Below are 23,521 nucleotides of genomic sequence, written 5' to 3' on the forward strand. Positions count from 1 at the left end.
AATTTTCTTAAAATGTACAGAGTAACAAAGTGAAAAGAAATGAGTTTTTTTAATTCTAAGTTAATTGCAGAAATATGAAGAGGGAGGAGAGAAGAAATACATTTAAAAAATCCTTGCAAAATACATTAAAGTTAAATTTATAAAATATAAAACTTGTACATTATAGTAATCAGTAAATTATTTTGAAATTGCATAAATAAAAAAGAAAAACGAGCTATGTGACAATAGTCGAATTGAAATGAACATAATTATGCTTATTTTATTCAATTATATTTTTGTTACTTGCAACAATAACGTTCTTACATTTTTATAGTATATTTTGTAACAAGTGCGGTGAATCAGCTATTACAAGTACGTTCACCTGCACAAATGGACAATAGCCGATCCGCACGTGTTGCACATGATATTTTTCGCTACTTATGCACTAAAATTGACCCTTTGCTCGCCTTTCAATTTACAGTTACAAAATAGATTTGAAAATAAATGAATAAATATATATTTATTAACTTAGAAGAATTTTTATTCTTTGCTTTCTCGCCTCTAACAAACATTAGGCTAAAAAAAGGGATTGGAAAAATTATTTTGAAAATGTAACGACGGTATTATCATTACAAATAGAAAACAAATTAACGTTAACTGTAAGTGTTACTTCCCATAGTAAGTAGTTCATTCAAAGGATATTAAAACAGAAATCTCGTGGCCAGAAGCCACATTTCCGAAATATCCGAATTTTCTTAGCCAGCACAAAGTTATCGAAACGAACATTGCAGCAAATAAATTTTCGCTCTTCCGGTAAAAAAGAAAAAGAAAATGGGGCTTCGATTGGCCGCATTTCCTCTCGCGAGAGTTTTCAAATTCGAAAACGCGCGACGGACGCGGAAGTGCGGGATGCGCGCGCGCGCGCGCCACCTGGCGTGCGGTCCGCGTGTCGAGTACGGACCGGAAACACCGGTCGGCCCGCTCTCGTGCTCAGAGGCCTCGCCAGCGTTGGGCCACATGTGTCTCGCGTATATCGTTTTCCCGTGGAAAGAGCTACGCCGAAAATGCGCCGCGTTTACGTAATCCGCGGTAACGCGATGCCACGCCGGTGCTGGTAAAAAGACCAACCGCGCGGTGGGTGTACACGAGTGCGGGAAGTTCCGTCTCGCGATCCGCGTGTCGTCGCGCGAGAGAGAGTGCGCGGTGCGTGCGTGCGTGCGTGTGTGTGCTCCGTCTCTCGCGCGGAGTTTTTAACAACGCGCTGCGGGCAAAGTAGTCGTCCCCTTGCCGGGAGAGAAGGTGGGTAGAAAAGGACGAAGAGAGGCGGAATCGTAACCGCTCTCGCTAGCGTGAGCCGGGCCGCGCGCGTATGGTGCACGTTCCGCGTCGCCCCTCGACAGCGTTCGTCCGGAGCTGGGGAGCGACAACAGCGGCAGCAGCAGTAGCAGCGGTAACAACCGCTCCTCGGTGATCTACGATTCCACGGCGCCGACGTTCGGGCTTCCGTCCGGTGTGCGCGGAGGGTATATAAAGCGTGGACCAATCGCGGCGAAAGCGCCGAGTCAGCGCGCCGGAGCGTCGCACCCTAACCCCCGCGGGATCCGAGCACGAGGTCGCGTGCGCGCGCGCGCGCGCGCTCGTCTCGCCTCGCCTCGCCTCCGCGCAATTGCGTTGCCGGCGACCGGGTGACGACGTGGGTGTCGCGCGCCGGGACGTGCACGCGGCGCACGTAGGCGCCCACATCTGCTTTGTTCGCGCGACCGCGTGGCGTGCGCGCGTGCGTGCGTGAGGAAACTGCCCAGTGCCCATTCGTCTCCGCGAGTGCCGGCTCGCGGTGTCGCGTCTCCTTTGTTGCGCCCGACGCACCGCGAAGGACCGAGGACTCCCCCTCCTTCCCCTAGGATGAGGCGCGGGGATGCGCGCGCTAGGTTATAGTTCGCCAGCTCTCCCGTGAAGAATCCTCCGCGAGAGTCATCGTCGGCGGCCGTGATCGGCGTGATCGCGAGAGTTCCTTCCCCCTCCTTCCTCTTAACCGGTGAGTGAAGGAGACAGAGAAAGAGAGAGAGAGAGAGAGAAAAAGAGAAGAATCATCGCGGAAGAGGGAGAGAAGAAGAGAGGAAGAGGAGAGTCTCCGCGAGTGTCGCCGACGACAGCGACGAATTCGGCGGACACGGTGGACCTCGTGCCGCGGACCTCGTGCTTTTTGCCCCGTGACGGCGTGCGCCGCGAGATGGCGGCCAAGTTAGCCAGCCAGGGTGGCGCTCGCGGCAGCGGCGAGCGGCAGGAGGCGGGGCCCTGCCAGTCCTACGCCAGTGTCCTGAATCCGAAAGGTGCCTCGCAGAGCCGCGCGAGCTCGTTCAAGAGCAACAATAAGGAGAACATTGACGATCAAGTGACAGTGTCGCAGCAGCACCAGCAGCAACAGCAACAGCAGCAGCAGCACCACCAGCAGCAACAACATACGCATCAGCCAACGACAAATGCGAGGGAGAGATTAGCGCCGAGTGGAAAGGGCGGCAAGTCCTACCAGAGGGTAACCCGGTGCCCTCAGGCTGCCTCGGAGAGCATGCCGTCGGTCGCGCAGGTCGGCGCCGTTCTCGAGGCGTCGGCGTCGGCGTCGCGCGGGGATGACGGCCGGCCCGACTCCAACCGGCTGATCAACCCCGTCGGCAACGGGGACGGCGAGTTCCAGACGGTCGCCACGAAGGGCGCCCGTCGCAAGGAGAAGATGATGCGCGAGCACCATCGCGACAGCCAGCACCGGGAGCGTCACCGGCTGCGCGAGAACAACAACCGCCATCATCAGCCAGCACCACCACGTGGTGGTGCCAGTGGCGTCGGGGGCGGAGGCGCCGTTAGACGCGGCAGCGACGAGAGATCGTCGCACAGAGAGCGCGCCGACCGCAATGGCGTCCCCGGCGACGGCTACGGCCTGAAGGAGGCACATCATCATCACCACCATCATCATCACCACAAGCAGGACGAGCAGAGTGTCGGAGAGTCGGAGGTGCTGTCGGCGCCCTTGCCGCCACCGCCGCCGGTCAAGTATGTCGAGGCGCCTTTACCCGCGGTGAATCCCTGGACGAGGAACCGGACGTCGTCGGTGCAGCCGGCTGCACCTCAGCAGCAGCCCGCGACCAAGACCCTGCAGCCACAGCCGCAACCGCAACCGCAGCAGCAGCCACCCTCCGATATCCCCGTGACATCCGACAAACCGACGGAAAGGGAGAGGAGAGTGCTGCAGCCGCAACAGCAGCAGCAACAGCAACAGCAGGGCGCAACCTTGGGTAAGTTGAATAATTTTTGAAAGGACGAACACTCGACAATTTTTGAATACATTGACAAAATCGTCGAGCTATTATAAGTACGCAGTTGAAAAATTTGTGTTAATTTAACAAAAGATGAATATGTTAGAAAGTTTTATGTGAAAAAGTAATTAAAAAATTGTGAAACTTTGACATAATTTGGAAGCAGTGTAGAAACATTTAAATGTTTACTTATAAACTGTTTTTACACTCTATTTAAAATTAACATTTATTATAAAAAATAAATCATGTTATTTTAACACAAATTGAACATCAATTTAACACAAAATATTTAACATATTATGTTAAACACTTTATAGAAATGTTAAAAATTCAACACAAAAATTCAACAACATTTCAACACAAATACAAAATGTTTTCAATGTAATTTATCAGATGCGTAAAACAGCTGTTAGATATTTAATAATATCTATCTTATATTTGTCTCTTATTGAATTGAAATTAATATAAAAATTACGTTTATTTCATTTATTTATTTTTATTTAAAGATTTATATATGGAGAGAAAAAGTACAGGGGAACTCTGTCCAGATCTGTGAAGATAAGAATTATCTCCAAAAGAAATCTATCCTTCGTGAGGCGAATCTTCGAAGGTGCTAAACTGTTAGGCGACTAGTTTTACGCGACACCTGTTGCAGGAACGTCATGGCACACTTTGCATTCGTTAGAAATGCAACACCGCGTGCTGATCTCGGCGTTTTCAGTTGAGGTTGACGGTAAATAACTGCGCCGTCGATTAATAAAGCTCCACGGAACTTTACGCGGAAGTTTCCGATAAAACCATTTTTGCAATCTGTCTGTCCCCACTCGGCCTTACGCCTGGGGCAGATTGCAAAATGGCTTTATCGGAAACTTTCGTCTTCAAACCCACCCGATAGCTATTTTACGCGGGAGCGCGATAACGATTACATAATTATTAACTTGTCACGCACCCGTGCGATCTCGTCTTATTAATGCGTGCCATCTCGCGCTCGAGCAGTTCCGCCGAAATTCGAGAGAATTCGTGTCGAAATATCCGATTCCACGGAATATTGCTTATAAATAGATTGCATTATGCATGATGTCGTGTGGAATGACTTTTTATCCTTCTCTCGCTCTTTCTAGGTTTTTTCTTAATTAAAAATCTCATCGGAGAGTCATTCTCCATGACATTTTATTTTTCACCAACAAGTATCTTTTGATAACTAATCGCTCTCTCAAGATCATTATGACGATCATCAAACTCCATATTATTTTTTGATAAGGCAGAAAAGTTATCTGCTGTGTCATCATAATCATTCATCAGATTAATTCGTCAAAAGCCTTGAATTTTTTAATCAATTCAAAAGTGAAAATTTTTCAACGCGTCGATAAAAAACACCTTTGCACCGCTCGAAATGGTTTTTTTCCCCCCTCTCCAACGCAAAGTTAAGGACAATATCGCGCACACTTGTTATATTTTTAGAACACTTGAAAATACTTGCTGTAAAAACGCGCTATAAGAACATGGAACACGGTTTTTGTGACAAATCGTGTTACAGGTCTGTTTTGGACAAGATACACACACACACACGCACACACACATATATATATTACGAAACGAGATTAGAAATAGAAACGTATGAGTATACGAGCGTTAAAAGACCGGGAAAAGAAACGGTAGCTCGTAAGCGAGAACCGTTCGATCGAGGAAAGAATAATAATACGCGATAAAAAATGAGCGATCGCTGTTTCCGTATATTATCGAATATCTTTTATCGATTCGGTTATCTTTGCGCACTCTGGAAAAGAAATTCCGCTTACGCGAGTCGCGTGGCACGTATGCGCGTTTTTAAGAAACCAGTCGCGGAAGAACCTCTCTGCCGCGCTTAATATGTTAATTTAATCGGGGAATTTCTTTCTGACATAACGCGAATCGTACGACGTTGCCGTAATCTACATCGTTCGATAATTTTACAGAAACCCAGGCTGCAGTAGAGATGCTAAACGTAGAAACCCGAGAGACGGCTACGTCGAGTCGAAAGAAATTCAAGTTACGCGCCGCTTACACTTCGGATGTTTCGATAATCGCGATAATAAAAGTTGGCAGGCTCGGGAGGGCGCTCGACTGACAACGTTATCTTTGCACTGCCAACACGTCTCAACCGTATTCATACGTGGCATCCAAGTGTCCGTGTGGCGTGAGGGAACCGGCAGCAATTTATTTGCATATCCAGAGAGAGAGAAAGAGAAATTCGATTCGTCGAGCAAACGAAAGGTTTTTCTTTCGTTCCGAATCTTTATTTTTTTTTTCCTAAATAAATAAAGACAAACACATATTTACTTGATAGGTATATTTATCAAGAAGTTGGAACGACCAGTCCTTTGATTTAAATTTTATCAATAAACTTTTGAAAAACGAAATAAAACTTTATAACGAGTTCCAATTAAGACAAAATGCTGTTAGCAGATAACTTAATCCTCGCACGCGGAACGGAATAATAAAATACTTAAATATTGTACATTTATATACAGTAAAGTAGTCGGTCGGTTTATTGAATATTACACCAACGAATAATCATAAATGCATTTGCGCCTAAATGCATTGATTGTGGTAGCATTTCGGACATTTGGAAGAATGCTATTCCACAATTCAGCAGCCGAATATCAAAATGAGCGCTTAAAAAAATTCCGTGCGGCATGAGGGTGGCTCTTTCTTGTGCGAGAGAAAGAGAGAGAGAGAGTCGCGAGAGGGCAACGACATTGACACTCGTTTTGCGCCGCGGGTCGCGTCTGGAGGATGCGATTACGAGGAGGGCGTCGCGCCGTGTGACGCGCCTCTTACCTAACAGCCCACGTGTTTCAACGTTGTCCGCTCTCGCGACTCGATCGCGATGATCGAATCGGTGGCGTTGCATTTCTAGAAACCTTCGATATCGGATACTTCATTCTTTCGGTGCGGGGGTGGGAAGGGGGGGAGAGAAAGAGAGAGAGAGAGAAAGGGACGCCGTATAAATAATTTCTGCCGACGACACGCTCGATCGAGTTTCGCAAAAGGAATAAAGAAAAATGACCTGCAATCCAGGATGCATACGTTTTTGGAAGTGACGGATCTGTTCGTTTTTTACCTGAACTTTTTGCGCGCGCTTCTCTCTCTCTCTCTCTTTCTCTCTCTCTTTCTGTTCAAGGAAGGGAAAAGGAGAAGACCAGTGCAGAAGGTTCTTCAGTTGAAAGGAACACAGGCCTGCTAACGCGTCCCTCGAGTTTCATTCCCGTGTCCGTCGGTCTTGAATTCGCTTATCGATCCGCGGCTGCAACGTGTCGGCATTCCGAATCTCGCGCACCCGACGAGAGAACGACTTCGTTAACGTGCTGCTGCGGCGCAACTTTAATGAGAAGAAGAGATTTTGGCGATCGTCGGGACGACCGTTGTTCGCCTCCGCAGCCTTCGTGAACGTTTCTCTCTCTCTCTCTCTCTCTCTCTCTCTCTCTCTCTCTCTCTCTCTCTCTCTCTCTCGTTTAGGTCTTGCCTTGGGTCTTGCCGCAACACGACCGATCCACATTATTAAAATATATGTCGCTGAAAGTGAGAGTCGCGAGAACGGAAACCTGTTTCGGACCGCCCCGCGTGCGCGCGCGCACGATAGGAGCAGTTAGATCAGCGAGGCATTTCGAGAACTGCTACTAGAACAGTGTGCCTCTCCCGATTTAACTTGGCCTCCGCTCTCCCTCGGCGGAAATTTACACGCGGATCGAATCCCCCGTATCCTCGTCCGGAATTGAAAAAAATAAATACATAGACCTCAGGCGGGAATAGCAATGTAGAGATGAAAGAAATAGGATGGGATTATTTCCCATCGGCTCTCTAACGCGATTTTTTTTTTCTTTTTTTTTCCCCGTGTACCCGGAGATAGGAAGCTGCACCTCCGTACGGCCCACGCTGAAAGCATCAGTCGGCGAGAGAGCTGGCTGGTTCTGTGTCCCGCCGTCGTCGTCGTCGTCGCGATTCGCCGCCTCTCGAGGCCGGCTGGCCTTTCCTCAGTGTCGACCCGTCGACGCTCGATCACGAGACGTCGCGCAATCTCGCCGAGATTGCAAGATTTTACGTTATAACGAGAGCTCGTGCAAGTTTCGGACTTACAAGGACCCCATGACGTGTGTCTGACTGCCGAGGGACGAGGGATCTGAAATCTCATCAGCGTCGCTTTCGCACGTTTAATTGTTCATTGAGCGAACGCGAGAACCGAACGCGTCTGGACCGAACGTCGGATGCTGGAGCATCTGGTGCCGCGCGGAGCCTACGGACGTCCGTCGTCGTCTGTCGCGTCGAAATGCGGCAGGGAGGGGGAGGACGATTTTTTGTTCGCGCGATATTACCGAGGGCACTCACGTCGCTGATGCAATTAGGACCGCAATTTAATTAGGTCGCAATCACGGCGACGGAACCGAACGGATTTGATTGGTCGGATTGTCAAACCGAGAGACGAGACGTCGTGTATACACGCGACGCGATGAAGATAGACGAGAGTGAAAACGGCGCCCCTGAAAGTGAGTCGACATCGTTATCGCCGCGCACAGAAAGATTTTGTCTCGTGCTAAGAAAAGCGGTTTCTCACTTTTTAGCTTTCTTCTTTTAAGTTACCTTTGCAAAGAATATCTTCTTGATGAATAGGTCTTAAGATACGCTCGTCATTAATTTGAAACAAGTAAGATTTACTTAAGATAAACTTCTGTAACTACAGAAAATACGTATTTGAATTAAATAAGTGTCGCTTATTTTAAATAATTTATAAATTTATATATCCTCGAATCTATCGTAAGTTTGTCATAAATTTGCAAATTTGTTAAAAATATATTCTGAATCTTAGAATTTAATACTTTATTTAAGAATATTAAGTTAAAATAACAATTTGATTTACTTATTACTTTGACTTTTCTTCAATTTATAATATTTTTCTTATTGAAGATAACTGTTACTTATTTTAAAAAAAGTGAATTGAGCAATCGCTTTTCTTAGCGGTGGAATACCATATGTCTTCCCCATATTGCAGCTCGTGAATGCAAACGGCGACGGAGCCTAAGATTTTTTGTAATATTTTTTCAGTCTCTTGAAGAACATATAAACTATAATTCACTCTCTTTATGTTTTAGGAAATTATAATTTTGTCAAACATTGCTAGGAAAAGGTGATTTTTTTGCTTTATAATTTCATAATTTTTTTCTCTCGATTGGCGTCGATTTGATTAGTAAATTCACAAAATGAACAAACTAAACTCCATTATTCGAATGGCTTATTTTAAGCGTTTTCGCACGCTTCGTTGCATGTAAACTTGTATATTTTTCTCTTATAAGTCGCTAAAGGCATTTTGTCACAGGCTACATTATCAACCTGTTTATCTACGACTCAACCGAATCGTAAAATCTTGCGCTCATATTTTATGAGTGTAGTTTAGTTTTTATCGCTGCACAAGAATTATAAGTACGAACATCGTGTATTGTGTTCTATAACTTCCGGTTACATTCGGTAATATCGTGGTAATATTCAGATCATGCTGAGTCGTGATTACGTGGAGTTTATTATACCTTGTGACACACACACGCACACATTATCCTCTGGACTAATGTTAGGATCGTAATTTCGAACGGAGGCATTATAATCGATCGTGAATCACGGAGTCACGCAATCACACCTCTGGTACAGTACATACAGACCATTTATAAATGTTTATTACTTTTATTAAAGCTCGAACAATGAAAGTTTTTATTTTTATTTTTTATTTCTAAATAGAAGATACTGTTTTCAAACAATACAATTTTAAAGAATATTAAAAATAAGAGCATGTAAAAAATAGATTTGCGGTAAAAGAATCATAAAATAACGGTTCTATTTCCGAAGTTTGAATATAATTAGGTGACTCTTAAATAATTTGTTTCATCGAAAAAAAAGTTTTATCTCGCGTTCGTTCTACTGGGAGAGAATGCATTTGAATCGTTGTTTATTATTTTGAACGCCCACGTCGTACGGGGCAAATTGCCATAATTATCCGGCATTCTTTGGCACGGATGCAAAATTAAGTGTAAATATTAAATGTAAAAATAGGATCAACTGTAAGTGAAAAATTAACATTAAATAACTATAAATAACATTTGAGTGTAAAAATAAAACTAATTCGATTTGCGAAAGAGTTATTGATATTTATTGTTGATCTTTGAACCTGTACAACTCACTTTAACTCTTCTAAACGTGACATGCAAAACCGGGTAAAGAAAACTTAAAGTTATATTAATAATACCACATTATTACATAATAACATATTTAAATGTATTAAAACAAATTTTTAATGCAATTCTTTAAGATAAACAACAAATACGATGAAATAAGAAAATCTATAATAAGAAAATGCAAAAGGAAAAGAATAGAGCTAGTTTAATCATAAAATTAATCGAATTTAATTTTTGATAAGCACAACATTCTAAATATGTTAAAAAGGCGTTGTATAATATTAACGTATAATACAAGCTCTCTTCGTTATTCACGGAAATATATATTATAGTGCATTACGACGGCTTTCACTTTTAAATTCCAATTTAATTTTTGTTCTAATTATTTTACTATCTCCCGAATGGCAATATCAGCTCTCGAGACTGGTCTCTCAATTAATATGCATGAATAATCGTAATATTTTGTCAAATAAGAAGAAACAATTAATATACTTAATAAACAGCGAGTTAAAGTAAATAAAGAAGATGTGATTCCTGTATCGAAATTTTTTGCTTAGCATTTCGCATTTTATTTCGGCTACCATCTCCAACTTGACGTCGGATGTTGCAGATAAAAATATTCGTGAAACACGCGCGTGTGTCGGTAAAGATAATCGAGGTCACGCGGTTTGGAACACAGGTTACGAAGGAGCCGATAAAGATATAATTATTTGGAGCAGCTTTCGAAGAAAAATAAATGTTTGACACGCTATCCTGAATTATTAAATTGTGACGTTAATCTATAACTGTAAAAACATATTAATTTTACATAACTGTTATTTTTATTACATTACACATTATTTCATATGAACATGTTGGTTTTTTGTTCACAGAAAATGGCGTCGAGAATGGTGGCCAGCCTACAATTGTCAGAGCTCCTAGGGATAAAAGGAAAATTAATCAAAACGTATGTGATATGTTCTTGCTTTTACCCTTTCTCTTATTATCTTTTATTAATATCGATGGTAAAGTAAATTTTATTTACTATGTATTTATTATGTATTTCTTATTTACTAATACATATCTATAGCATAGTTTTTAATTATATTTTAAGGATCAAAAAAAGTAAAATAAATATTAATAAATATAAATCATGTAAAAATTTTTATTTTTTAATTTAATCTTTTTTTTTAAATATATATGACTGCAAACATTTTGATATATTTAAATAAGTTTCTTTAATATGTATATATTTTGTATATTGCAATAGGCGAGCGATTTTACGAACATTGGAGACTGGCCTACTTTAGGAACGCAAGTAGAGGTATTATCGAATTTTTGTTAAATTACTACCTTCAATCATATCCAATCAAGTTACCTATTTTAATTCGAATGCATTGAGAAAGTGCTATATTAGTACTAATTATTGGAACGGTACATTTGAGCTTTATTTATTTTAATGTCACAAATAATATTTCTAAAACAGCATTAATATGTTGTAACCTGTGCAAAATCTAGAGCTTGCAAATGATCCGTTCGTGCATCTGCGAGTGTAGAAATTTTGCTAGAGAAATGTCGAATATTATGTCATCTCAGGAAGCTTTTATGAGTCTGAGATATGTTCGATATTTGTACATATGCATTTTTCTATCTTTTACTTCTAATTTTTTTTCATGATATTTTTATTTTCATACTTATGCGGGAACATTTTATTTTTTCATGTAGAGAAAAGCAATCATATCTCCTCCAAAGCAAAATGGTGTGTTGAATGGTGAGCCAAGTACTTCTAAGGCGTCTAACACTGTCGAAAGCAAAAGCAAAGAAAACAAGGAGCAGATTAGCTATCAAGATGATAGCGACGAGCACATGGATAATAGTGAAAAGAAAAAGAAAGGTGAGAAGTTAGTCTGTGCAATTGGAATTTCTTACGATAAGATAACTACGTATGGATAATGTAATTAACATCGTGTAATAAGTTTGCTTTTAAATAAATTGCCTTTGTTTAAAATGCAAATGAGAAATGTTACTTTCAATTTCTATTTTGATTTTGATTATTGTTTGTACAGCGAATAAACAAAAATGGGTTCCGCTTGAAATTGATTTGGCACAAAATCGTGGGACCATGCGATCGCCGAGATTTCAAAATCACAGAGAAAGAAATGGCGAAGGTAATATTATATATATATATATATAATTTTGTTCAACACGCGCGCGCGTGTTGAAATTGCAATGCGTGCGGATATCATGCGATAATAGAGACAAACGAATATAAAATTAATTGCGGTATTATGTTAAACAGCGAATGATGGTGAGCACTGGCGTGAAAGGGACGATAGATCAACGGGATACAATTCGCGAGGACGCGGTGGAAGAAATTACCGCGGTAGAGGACGGGGCGGACGCGGTCGTGGTGGCTTTAGACATCGATACGATCATGAGTACTCAAATTATGCGGCGGACTGTATACAGGTAATTTCCTACTGATATAAGCGCAGCTTAAATTATTATCGCGAGTTGCGATAATCCTCGATAATGATGTTATCATGAAGTGGGAATCTATCTGATATTCTTATATTCTGATGGATAATAAATGATAGTAGAACTGAAAACCTTCGAATTTATACATTTGTATTTTCTTCACAACAGACAATGGTATAACGTTTTTTGTTTGTTTTGCTTTTTGCAGACCCATAAATACGAACCGGATTCCGGTGCATATATGATTACACCTTACATGGGAACATGCTATTTTAATAATGCAAATTACATAGATCCTACAACATTAAAAGAATATATACGAAAACAAATGTAAGTTTGATCTTTATATTTTTTATGTCAATATAATTTGTGTATATATCGTAATTTAGATAACAATCTTATTTCTTTTACAGAGAATATTACTTTTCTGAAGAAAATCTTGTGAAAGACTTCTTTCTACGTCGTAAAATGAATGCTGAAGGATTTTTGCCTCTCAATTTAATTGCATCTTTTCAACGTGTATTAAATTTAACGACAGATTTAGATTTGGTGATAGAGGCAGTTTCAGAATCTGATAGACTAGAGCTGATGGAATTAGAAGATGGTTCTAAACAGGTATTATAAACATGTTTTAAGTTAATAAAATAGTGCATGTTGTCTGATCAAAATCGATTATATGCATATCGATCATAGCACATATTTTTAAAAAAAGTCTAGCATATTACGTATGTGTTAAGACACAAAATTTGTGCTATAGTAAGTAGAAGAGGATTCGCTGACACCATTAGAGCTTATTTCAAGTTCAATGAATGGGGTTTGATAGTAGACCTCGTTACATGTACCGACAATTATTTAAATTTGATAATTTAAAATCACTTAAATATATTTTTTGCATACACATGCATTATAGCGAATTTTCATTACAATACAATTTTTTGTTTCAGATTAGGACAAGTTTCGAGCCATTAAAATGGCCTCTTTCGGACATAGCCAATAATATTACCTTTTCAAATCTCATGCAACAGTCTGTTCCACCTCAAAACGAAGTAATTCCTACCTCTGAAACTATATTTTGTCCCGTCGCAAAACCTTTATCTACAATGCCTGCTCCCCCAGTTCCTCGTGTGTTTGAATCTTACCATTCCATTTCGACAGTAAGAAGACATAGCGAATCAGAGATAAATTCTTTGGCAAATGAGATTCTAAATCCCGATGTGCCAGAATTTGTGCCGACAACGGAAAGGGCTAATGGAGTTACAGCTACAAATAAAAACAATCAAACGAAGAACAAATTTCACTTTGAAAAGATAAAGGAAACATTAGCTATTGCAGAAAAATATCTGCTTTCTCCTGAGAATGATCCTCCTACGAAGATAAAAGAAGACAACAAATTACTTACCACAACAGATATTCACACTTCAGACAGTTTATCAGAACGAATGAACGGAGAATCGGATTCATCGAGCGATAATGCTTGGAAAGAGGTAACAATTGAATAATTTTATTTTTCGTATTGAACTACAAGAACCTAAAAATAATGGAAACCATGAAATAAATTATAGGTGAGAAGAAGAGTGAAGCAACCACACAAAGATAGATCGGAAGATAAAGAGAAATCTGAAGCCATAAAAAATGCAGTACGAGAGGAACTGCATTTTCAGTTTGACGAGGAATTCGATTCGCCGCCACCTACTGGTCGACATAATGCCTTTTCGGAATGGTTTGTTGATATTGAAATTAATGTTGAAATTAATATAATATAATATTATTGCTCAAGTTTATATGCTTTAATTTAAATTTTAGCTTATAAAAGAAATTTCTGCTCATTAATTTAATTAATCAATCAAATCAATTTAACATTTTTAATTTACAATTAAAAAATTTTAAAAATAATCTTACATTAAAAATTGCATTTTTATTAGTTGATATTGAGAGGACAATTACTTAAGAGATTTTTTTTTAATTTGTAGATTCTGTTATATCTATATTTTAATGTCTTACATCTTAATTACATATAATCAGGTCTGAAGATGAGGATGACAATGAACTGTCGGACAGAGATATTAATAAACTATTAATATTTACACAAACTTGTGCCACGTCAACTAGAATCCCAAAACATGAAGGCTATGATAGAACAGGAGATTGGATTACGAGAACAAAAATGACTCAAGACTTGGTACAACTTATCAATGATGGATTATATTATTACGAAGAAGAATTACGACGAAAAGTAAGCTTACTCATACGTATCGACATAGTTTCCTAAAGCAGGCTCTTGTATTTTTCGAAAACGAAAGATTGCACTTTAATACTTACAAAAACATGATCTGCTTAGATAATTAAAGTAAAATCCATAATGCATTTATCTATGGCTTTTTAAATATAAAATCTGCTAAAATTAAATTGACTTTATTTTCCTAAATTCTAAAAACAAACCCAGAGTATTAATTAATGTTAAAATACAGCATGGCTCTTCTTCGTCTATTGGGAGCTACAAAACGGTTAATATGATTAGCCAAGAAGATTTCGAAAAAATGGCACCAAAAGCGCCAAAAAAAGCAAATCCAGAGGTTCCGCCACCACCTCCTGCCATAGAAGATTTAGAAATTTCGCAGTCGATTTCGTCGTCACAGGTATTTTATATTTTGTGAGATTTACTTTTTTTTCTTTTCTTTTTTTATATTTTCCTTGTAATGCGCGATTTTAGATATAAAATTAAAGTAAACCAACATTTTATATCAACAAGACAAATTGTAATATCGTAAAAAACAGGATAGAATAAAAATCACATCATTACGAAGTACTGCGGGATTTATTAAGGACGATTTATTAAGTTAATAAATAAATACAAAGCAATAAGTTAAAGGACTCTTTACAATTAAAAAAGAAAGAAAAACTATCCTAAGTATTGGGGCTGTAAGAGCACAACGCGGTAATTGATGCGTAATAATTATTTGTTCTTATTCATTAATGTTTGATACATATAAAAATTCCAATACAGTTTAAAAATTCGGACGCGTTTTGACTACATTTTGAGTCATTATCAATGGAAACAAACATAAATATAGAAATATAACAAAAGAGATGACAGAGTCAAGATGTATAATGTATTTATAAGTCGAGTGATCGAAATTTGTGATTTCCAGTTCATTTGATCCATTTCATTTGATCCATCGAATGGGTCAAACTATAATTTAGTTGTGGGAATTATAGTTAGGTGCTCAGAAAGCGAGAAAAAATTAATTCAACTTTACTGGATGCTCACAAATTTAACATGCTCTTACAACTGATCTCGTCATCATAGTAATAAATTAATGCGGTTGTCAATTCAGTTCTTACAATTTTTATATTAAACATTAATTAATAAGAATAAATAATTATTACGTACCAATTACCGCGTTGTACTCTTACAACTCTAATACTTACGGTTGTATATTTTTCTTTGTTTTTTTAATAACTTAATCTTTGTATTTTTATTATCGCGCTGTCTGTTGTGTCTTGCGGAAAAACATAAGTTATTTGTTTAAATCAACGAAAAACATTTTACATCAAAGTGAAAGAATTCTAAAAATCTTCATATATTTTTTATTTTATACAAATATGACTTCCCATTTTAAAAGGAAAGGAAAATATTGCATTACAGCCCACTATGTTGGTTTTAGAGTTTATTTGTATTTATCTTATAAAAAACTTAATTATTTAAAAATTTTAAAAATAAAGTGTTGATTTTTTTTTACATATATGTATTTATTTAACAGTTTCCAAGCACGAGTCCAGAGAAAAAGGATTACAGATCAGAAAAGAATCGTTGGAGTGATAAATTATATCCGAAAGAAGCACGGGGAAATACTGCTCCTCGTTTCTTTGCTGTTGTGAAAGACAGACCATCTGTAGATCCGAGAACGCCAAGAAAAAGAAAAACTCGTCACAGTAATAATCCTCCAGTGGAGCACCATATTGGTTGGATTATGGACGTTCGAGAGCATCGTCCCCGAACATATTCCACGGGGTATATTAATATTTACTTACTAGAAGCTTGTACTTCAAATTAAAAAATATATAATTAATTCCTCAGAATAAAGAAAAACTTCATTACATAGTTTGTAAATTAAAAGTTTGCTGATATGTAATTTTTGTTTCATATTTTTGTTTCTCAGTTATTTTTTATTAATTTATATTAAATATTACTGATTTTTGCTTTTGTATAAATGAAATGTACGTGATGAATCATTTGTTTGTATGTCTTCTTTTCCCGACTGAAGAAAATCTTGTGGAATAATTTTGATCTGAATAATAAAAAAAAACGAATAAAAATTTAAATCCCTTTTTCATATATACTCTAAGTATATTTTTTATTATTTCAGGAGTAGCGCAGGTACAAGTCCCAATGAAGGTTATCTTGCTAACAGTTACGGCAGCGTTCCTAGTGTTTACGAGCACCCGAGTCACGCTTTGTTAAAGGATAATGGGTTTACTCAACAAGCATATCACAAATATCGTTCTCGTTGCTTGAAAGGTATCAGTATGATATTTTTTTAAAGTTATGAATTTGAATGATTATAAGATGATGAATTTTTTTGTCTTCTTTTCCCGACTGAGGAAAAATATGCGGAAATACTTTTATCTGACTAGTATTTAAACAAATTGTATGATTATATTGAGTTAAGATTTGTACTTATGTACTGTATCTTCTCAGAACGCTCAAGATTAGGTATCGGACAATCGCAAGAGATGAACACTCTTTTCCGTTTCTGGTCGTTTTTCTTGCGAGAAAACTTCAATCGTACTATGTACGAAGAATTCAGGACTGTAGCCAAAGAGGATGCCTGTGCAGGATACCGATACGGATTAGAGTGCCTTTTCAGATTTTATAGTTATGGCTTGGAGAAAAAGTTTAAACATACGCTGTATACAGATTTTGAAACAGAAACGATGCAAGATTATGAAAGCGGTAAGTTAAAATTTTATTATATGCATTTCTTTGATACAAAGTAAATAATTCAGCACAAGTAGGTTGTTTAACTATGATATCACATGGTAGTTAAACGGTAGATTTGTGCAAAAGCAAAGTGTTTTACTATGTATTCAAAAGGATATTCTTATCCTTGGTTTTGATTAGTAATAACATGACAAACAAAAAAAAGATTTACATATATTAATATAATGTAAGCTATTACATTCATAGTAATATGAATATATTAAATTGTTTGCATCAACAGGACAGCTCTATGGACTGGAAAAATTCTGGGCATTTTTGAAGTATTATAAGAATTCTAATAAGCTTCGTGTAGATTCTAAATTGCAAGAGTACCTATCAAAATTTAAGAATATTGAAGACTTCAGAGTTGTAGAAGTAAGTATTATTGCAAAAAGATTTCTACTTGTTACGTGTATCACAATTGTTTTTTTATAGCATTTTTATATAATAATTGTATTATTCTAGCCTCAAATAAAAGAGATGCTTCAAACCGCAAGATTACGTAATAGAAGTGTTTCCGAAAGCGCTACAGAAGAGTCACATACATGCAGCTACTTACTCACAGACGACTATAATACACTGCCAAACGCGCAAGAGTCGCATTTATCGCAGTTTCGAAGTAGGGCCGGTTCCTTCGGCTCTAAATCGTATCATTCGCGACGACGGAATGATTCCTTGTCGTCTAGCAGCCAGCGAGATCTCAACAAGCAACAGCTTCGAAATAGACAGAGCACTGGTTTCTTTGCGAAGCCTTTTGAGACGAGCAAATCACAAATCACTGCCAGAGATCGAACTCAAACCAGCTTCAAGTCTGAAGCAAACAAATCCGTCACGATTAAAGCAGATGGTTCATCTGCCTCCCAAAAATAAAGTCGGCAACGCGAGAAAAGTGCGCTAATTTCGAATATTTCTGTAAAAGTGACAGAAATGATTGAATCGCCCTCAGGATGAAATGGCGATAGTATTTTCGATAATGCATATTATTGAACAGTAGAACGTCGTAATTGGGAAATGAAAAATGGAATTCGTATATCCAGTCCTATTCATGTGATTTTGAAGATTGTTGCTATGGAGTATGCAAAAGAGGTAAATTGCTAATAGACTTAGATTCGTGATTTAGTGTTTAAGATTATATCGGTCGATATTTAAACCCCTATAACGTGTTGTGAAAGATATTTTCACTGGCTTCTCATATTTACGATGTTTAATTATTTTACAATATATAGAGTTGAAGATAGAAAGATAATGAGAATGTATGCGTGTATATACATGGAACAGTTTAATGATGTGGCTGTATGTATCTTAGTTCTTTCAGTCACGCTTTTATTTCATTTATCTTGCAGTGACGAGCAAGCGAACAGTATCGTACTGCGTGAAGATATAGTTGTAAGATACTGTTTGTTCAAGCAAGTGTCTGATGTACAAAAAGATGAAGTGCTACCTTTATCAAAAAGACAGCATAAAGACTATAAATATGTATGTAATAGATAAGCGCCTAAATATTATACACTTGACTACTTTGTAAATTCAGAGATTAATCATATAATTCATAAATACTTAGTTATGTAGATATACCTATGTAATGATTGTTGAAGTTGTGCCGTCTTTTCTGATTATCAAAATTCTCTAAATTTTAATTTTTCTGCGAGTATTTGACTTTTTTTTATAAGGATGCCTTTTTGTTTTTTTCTTTTTTAACAGAAATGTTTTATAAGAGACACATATATTCTTTATATCATTGAAATATATCAATAATATTTACTTATTCTCTAAGCAGTAGCAATTAAAAGTTACACCCCGAGCTTCTATTTTAAGACTCAACGTAATTGCGCAATGTACTTCCATGTAATATTGTTTGTTTTTTTTTTTACATATTAACTTTGCTATATTTATTTTTCATAAAAATAAACTAAAAACATCCGCATGAACATTACAACACAGTACGTGAGAAAAGTCAACGTTGTTTCATTAATTAAATTGTTCAGATTTCTCGATTTCAAATCGTCTTTGGAATGGTTTTTAATAGAAATCACTTTATAAATTCTTATATTACCTACGAATATACTATTTGCACTAATCGAGTTTGCATATACATATGTTTATACATATGCTGTCTATGCAATAATTATATATGAATGTTTCGATGAAATGAAAGCGTTACGAAGATTGATATCATATTATATCATATTTATTTTGCATCATGAGACAGCTGAGATAAAAGTTCATAGAGTTATTTGTAAATAGAGAATTGATACGCACTTCGGCCGTTTTTATCAATCAAAACGAATTTATAAAATGTAGCGATGGTTGTTCTTTATTCCTTAAGCGAATAAGATGGTCGATCACGTTAGGCTGTTTGTAAAATGCATATTTGAAGGATGATGAGAAATAATTTTGCGCAAACGTGCGGGAAACTGCTTACGTTTGTATCCTATAAAATGTCGTCCTGAGCATACTAGTCACGCATCGAGCCGACGTACTGTATCCCGCATTGTTTACATGATTTATACAAGAGAAAAAATCAAGATAGATGATACAATTATCACAATACTAAGCAATAACGCTTGAGTAAACGGTAGTAATGTTGATTAGAAAGATGTACTAGGAAAAAAAAGATTACAGATTTTAAACGTTTTCGAACGCAAGAACGGCTGTAATCTTTGTCGTTGCTTTGATTTTTTTCGTTAACCAATATGTTATTTGTTACATGAAAATAGATTTACATATTAATATACATTTTAAATAACCCGTGTAATATCACACATGACGATACACTACGGCCGAATATTTCAATCGTTCGAAAACAGCGCACGCAAAATGTCTTTTAAAACGTCTGAGTTGCACAATATCGACATTAGCACAATCTCGAGATCGAATAGAAAATGGGAATGGAGTTTGCGTAACGTTAGTTGAAACAATAGACAGGCAATAAAGCGCAAGATTGTCTGAGTTCGATACAAATGCATTCTCGTGCAATCTTTGGGTTTTTTCCGTCTTTTTTCGTCTTCCCATTGTTACTCCAACGAAATTTTTTTCGCTATTTAGAGACAGGATATAATCCAAAAATTGAAATTTTACGAAGACGAAATTTGGCTTCGTAATGTCGATCGAGATTACAATTAACGTATTGATATATTACGGACGACACACGCGTTGATAGTAACAAAAGTTAAACGCTACAATATCACTTGTTAATTTTTTATTTGGTTATAATGATTAAGAAATTAAACGGCAGAAAATAAAGTGCGTCTTACTCCTAAGAGAGTAACGTTTACTCTTTATATTAATTAAAAAAAAGAAAGTAACATGTTACTTCCATACAGTTATATTGAAAGCTGACAATGATTCTTAAATGGGACGACAATCGAAGGTCCCGCGTCTGTTCGAGAACGACGTTTTATCTCCGGCAAGGAGGACCGCGATATCGTGCTGTTCGATTTACAGGCAAAAATAAATCATCAGTGTGATCAATGTTACATCTCCTTTCACTTCACATTGATATACTTCGGATTTACAACGAAATACGTTAATGTTTTTCAAGTTACCACAAAGAATCGAGAATATAAATTAGAAAAGTGAAGACGAAGGAAAACGCTTTTCCCAAACAAAGGGAAAAAAAAGATGTAGGATCATCGAACAGACGAAAGATAGTTGTTAGCACAAATAGTTTCCTATCAATTTATCAGTCGCGATATAGTAATAGATATGTACAGATGACGAGTGCCAGGCGAGAACAGATAATAAGAATAATCGAAACTACGTGCTCATTAATTGTTGTAAATACTTTCATAGTTCGACTTTAGCGATTTAGATGTACCTGTAGGTTTTTAAGCCAGTGACTGTAGGGTTAAGTTATATATGTAAGTCTTTATATAGCGTACGAGATAAGATCTTAGTTCGATAAGTTTATAAGTTACATATACGATCGGCTTACATGTTATTACAGGCTTGTTTCTCGTGGCGTGCTTTGGCCATTCGTTAAATACGGGAGGAGAATATGGAAATGAGTTCCGAGATTTAAAAAACATGTCAATATTGATGAAGAAAAAAAGATTCCGACAAAGTACTCGGTGCCAATTTTTCTCATTGTAATGCACCATTTCGCATGTAATATATGCTACGCTATTGTGCAACGTTGTTTCGCCCCTTTCCCCTTTTTTGCAGAAGAGAGACAAATGTAACATAATGTACATAGTTTTTATCCAAAGTTGATAAAAGCCACGCCACGAGATCGACCCCGAAATGTAAAAAAAGATTATACATATACATATTATATATATTATATATATATATAGATATATATTTCATATAAATATATATATATTTATATGAAATATAAATTTTTACATTGTTACTTATATACTGCTAATAAATCTTAATTTTACATTTAAGGCTTATATGGCTAAAATACGGGTGGGGTTTTCTTTTGCTAATTTTTAACTCTAAAAAAATGTATAAAAAATATTTCATATAAAGATTATATACATACACTATATTAGATTGCAAGAGATAATTATGTATCGATTTACGCGAAATGTGATGCGTTTTGAGGAGGGACTACTTATATTAATATTTTCTTCGGATCATCGATTCGCTGAACCTTTCTTATTTAGCCTTCTCAAGGTCTCTATCTCGGATTTAGATCTGTCACTTTGATTCTGTATCTTTATCTCATCCTTTTTTTTTCTTTTTTCGCTTCTTTCAACAATCTGACTAAACTCGCTCATATCGCTCTAATGAGATGATCATTAGGATTCCTTTTCAGATAATACACGACATACAGATATAATTATATTTATAACGTTACCATTTTGTAATAGTGCCATTTTTATATACTTTGATACGTAGCTCTCGCGTTTCTTAATTAGTAAACACGTTGGTGAAAAAGAAGGAAAACAAATTAGCGCGTCGACTTGGAAGAGGCAGAATTTGTTAGTGAGATCCCTCCTTAAACGAGCACAGGAATGTATGATTTTACTTGAGAGGCATCCTCGGCGGTGAAGAAAGACGAGCGCAAAATTCATTATTCATCACAGACGAATCCGCGCGTTTTTTGCCCTCGGACATCGATCAGTCGTCAATCGCGATCCGATCTCAAAGAAATAACGACGTTAATTATGATACGCGATGTTGTCTATATACGAATACGTTAATACGTCCTAGTAATCATATTCGTAATACTTCGTTAATTCGTCCTAGTAATCATATATTACTTGTCACTTTATCTCGTAGTCTTTCGTTACGACTTATAGATACGACGAAATCAGCTCGTACCGTTCGCTTCATCAACTTTCCCCCTATCTTACGCGTTTAGTCAGTCGAGTCCCCACAATTAATGTCGAGATCGCGTTTGTGCGAAATTGTTCTTAAAATAAAAAAGTCTAGTCGCTTTAATCGATCGCTGGCGGAGCCCCTCCCGGTATCTCTCTCGTGTCATCGCCTATCGATTTGAGTACTTTCGGAGATTTCGTTCGGAATCTAACTTCGCAGAATATGTCGTACGGATGAATCCTATCACCGACCTGCGATACAAGATACCGGGCAGAGAAAACTTTCTTCCGGGCCGCATTTCCGTTCGCGTACAATAGTGCCTTCGAGAAGAACTTAAACTTGAACTTCCGGACTGTTAATAATAAAAAAAAAGTCGCATTACTCATGCATTTCCAGACGATGCACAATAAAAGGGAAGAAACCGGAGTAGAAAGAAAGAAACACGAATAAAATAGCGCCGCGAATTTAAGTAGGAATAACGTTTAGAGGATCGCTAGGGAGAGAACTCTTGTAGCAAGCCGGTCGGGATGCGAAGGCGGGGAGACCGACGATAAGCTAAGGATAAACTACCAAGTCCAAGCCTTTCGTTGAAGATATAACCACATATTTTTTCAAATTCCGAGAAAAAGAAAACTAGGAGCCGCCTGGATCGGCGGGAGCCTCGGGAGATCCTCGGAGTCGAGGATGGGAGACACCGGAGCCCCGACGTACCACCAGTCCACGTGGCTTCGCAGAACGTGCTAAGCGCATCGCGCGTCGATTGTAAATAAATAAAAAAAACAACAAAAAAGATACATATATATATATAGATATATAGATATACACCTACGCTTATACACACAAAGAGTAAACTGCAAAAACGAAAGCCGGCTTAGGGACTCTGGGGAGAGAAAGAGAGAGAGAGATTGATAATATTCGTAATCGGTGCGCGAGGGTCTCGAAAGGGGCCACGGGGATGAGTGATAATGTGCTGCGTATAATGCGCGTGTAGGATGGCTTTTGCGAATGCGGGCGCGTAGTTGTAACGTTTGTGAATACATAAAATAAAACGACCAAAAAACCGAACACAGGAGTCCTTCGTACCGTACCTTCTTCCTCCGTCCTGGATTGCTCGGCTATTTCTTATTAATTGCTTACTATTGAGAGCTATATACTTGATTGAGCTGCCATTTCTTGATTGCATATTTACAATTGTGACATATTATTTGCAATAAAACCGAATTTTAAAGACTGTATCTCGTTTCCTCGGGAACTAGACGATTTTGTATCGCCGACACATTTCTTAGTATATTGCTTTGTATATTTGTTTTCGTTTACTCATGAGAAAC

General features: G+C 37.8%; 1 protein-coding gene across 2 annotated transcripts; it reads left to right on the forward strand.

Annotated features, from left to right (window-relative positions):
• Positions 1 to 925: 925 nt before the first annotated feature.
• Positions 926 to 23,258, forward strand: LOC105829511 (la-related protein 1B). Of its 2 annotated transcripts, XR_003625966.2 has the most exons (18): positions 926 to 3,266; positions 10,357 to 10,430; positions 10,734 to 10,787; positions 11,189 to 11,357; positions 11,530 to 11,631; positions 11,763 to 11,932; positions 12,150 to 12,271; positions 12,355 to 12,556; positions 12,886 to 13,425; positions 13,504 to 13,661; positions 13,964 to 14,174; positions 14,410 to 14,577; positions 15,703 to 15,953; positions 16,309 to 16,460; positions 16,641 to 16,895; positions 17,164 to 17,297; positions 17,388 to 18,008; positions 18,266 to 23,258. XR_003625966.2 is itself a non-coding variant. In XM_028191334.2 (17 exons), the coding sequence occupies exons 1-17, from the start codon at positions 2,210 to 2,212 to the stop codon at positions 17,790 to 17,792; spliced, it is 4,224 nt and encodes a 1,407-aa protein (XP_028047135.2). In that variant the 5' UTR covers positions 926 to 2,209; the 3' UTR covers positions 17,793 to 23,258. The 2 variants fall into 2 exon arrangements, 1 of the variants encoding a protein (XP_028047135.2); XM_028191334.2 differs by having other exon boundaries at positions 17,388 to 23,258.
• Positions 23,259 to 23,521: the final 263 nt, after the last annotated feature.

Source organism: Monomorium pharaonis, chromosome 7 (assembly GCF_013373865.1).
Source record: "Monomorium pharaonis isolate MP-MQ-018 chromosome 7, ASM1337386v2, whole genome shotgun sequence".
Taxonomy (NCBI): Eukaryota; Metazoa; Arthropoda; class Insecta; order Hymenoptera; family Formicidae; genus Monomorium; species Monomorium pharaonis.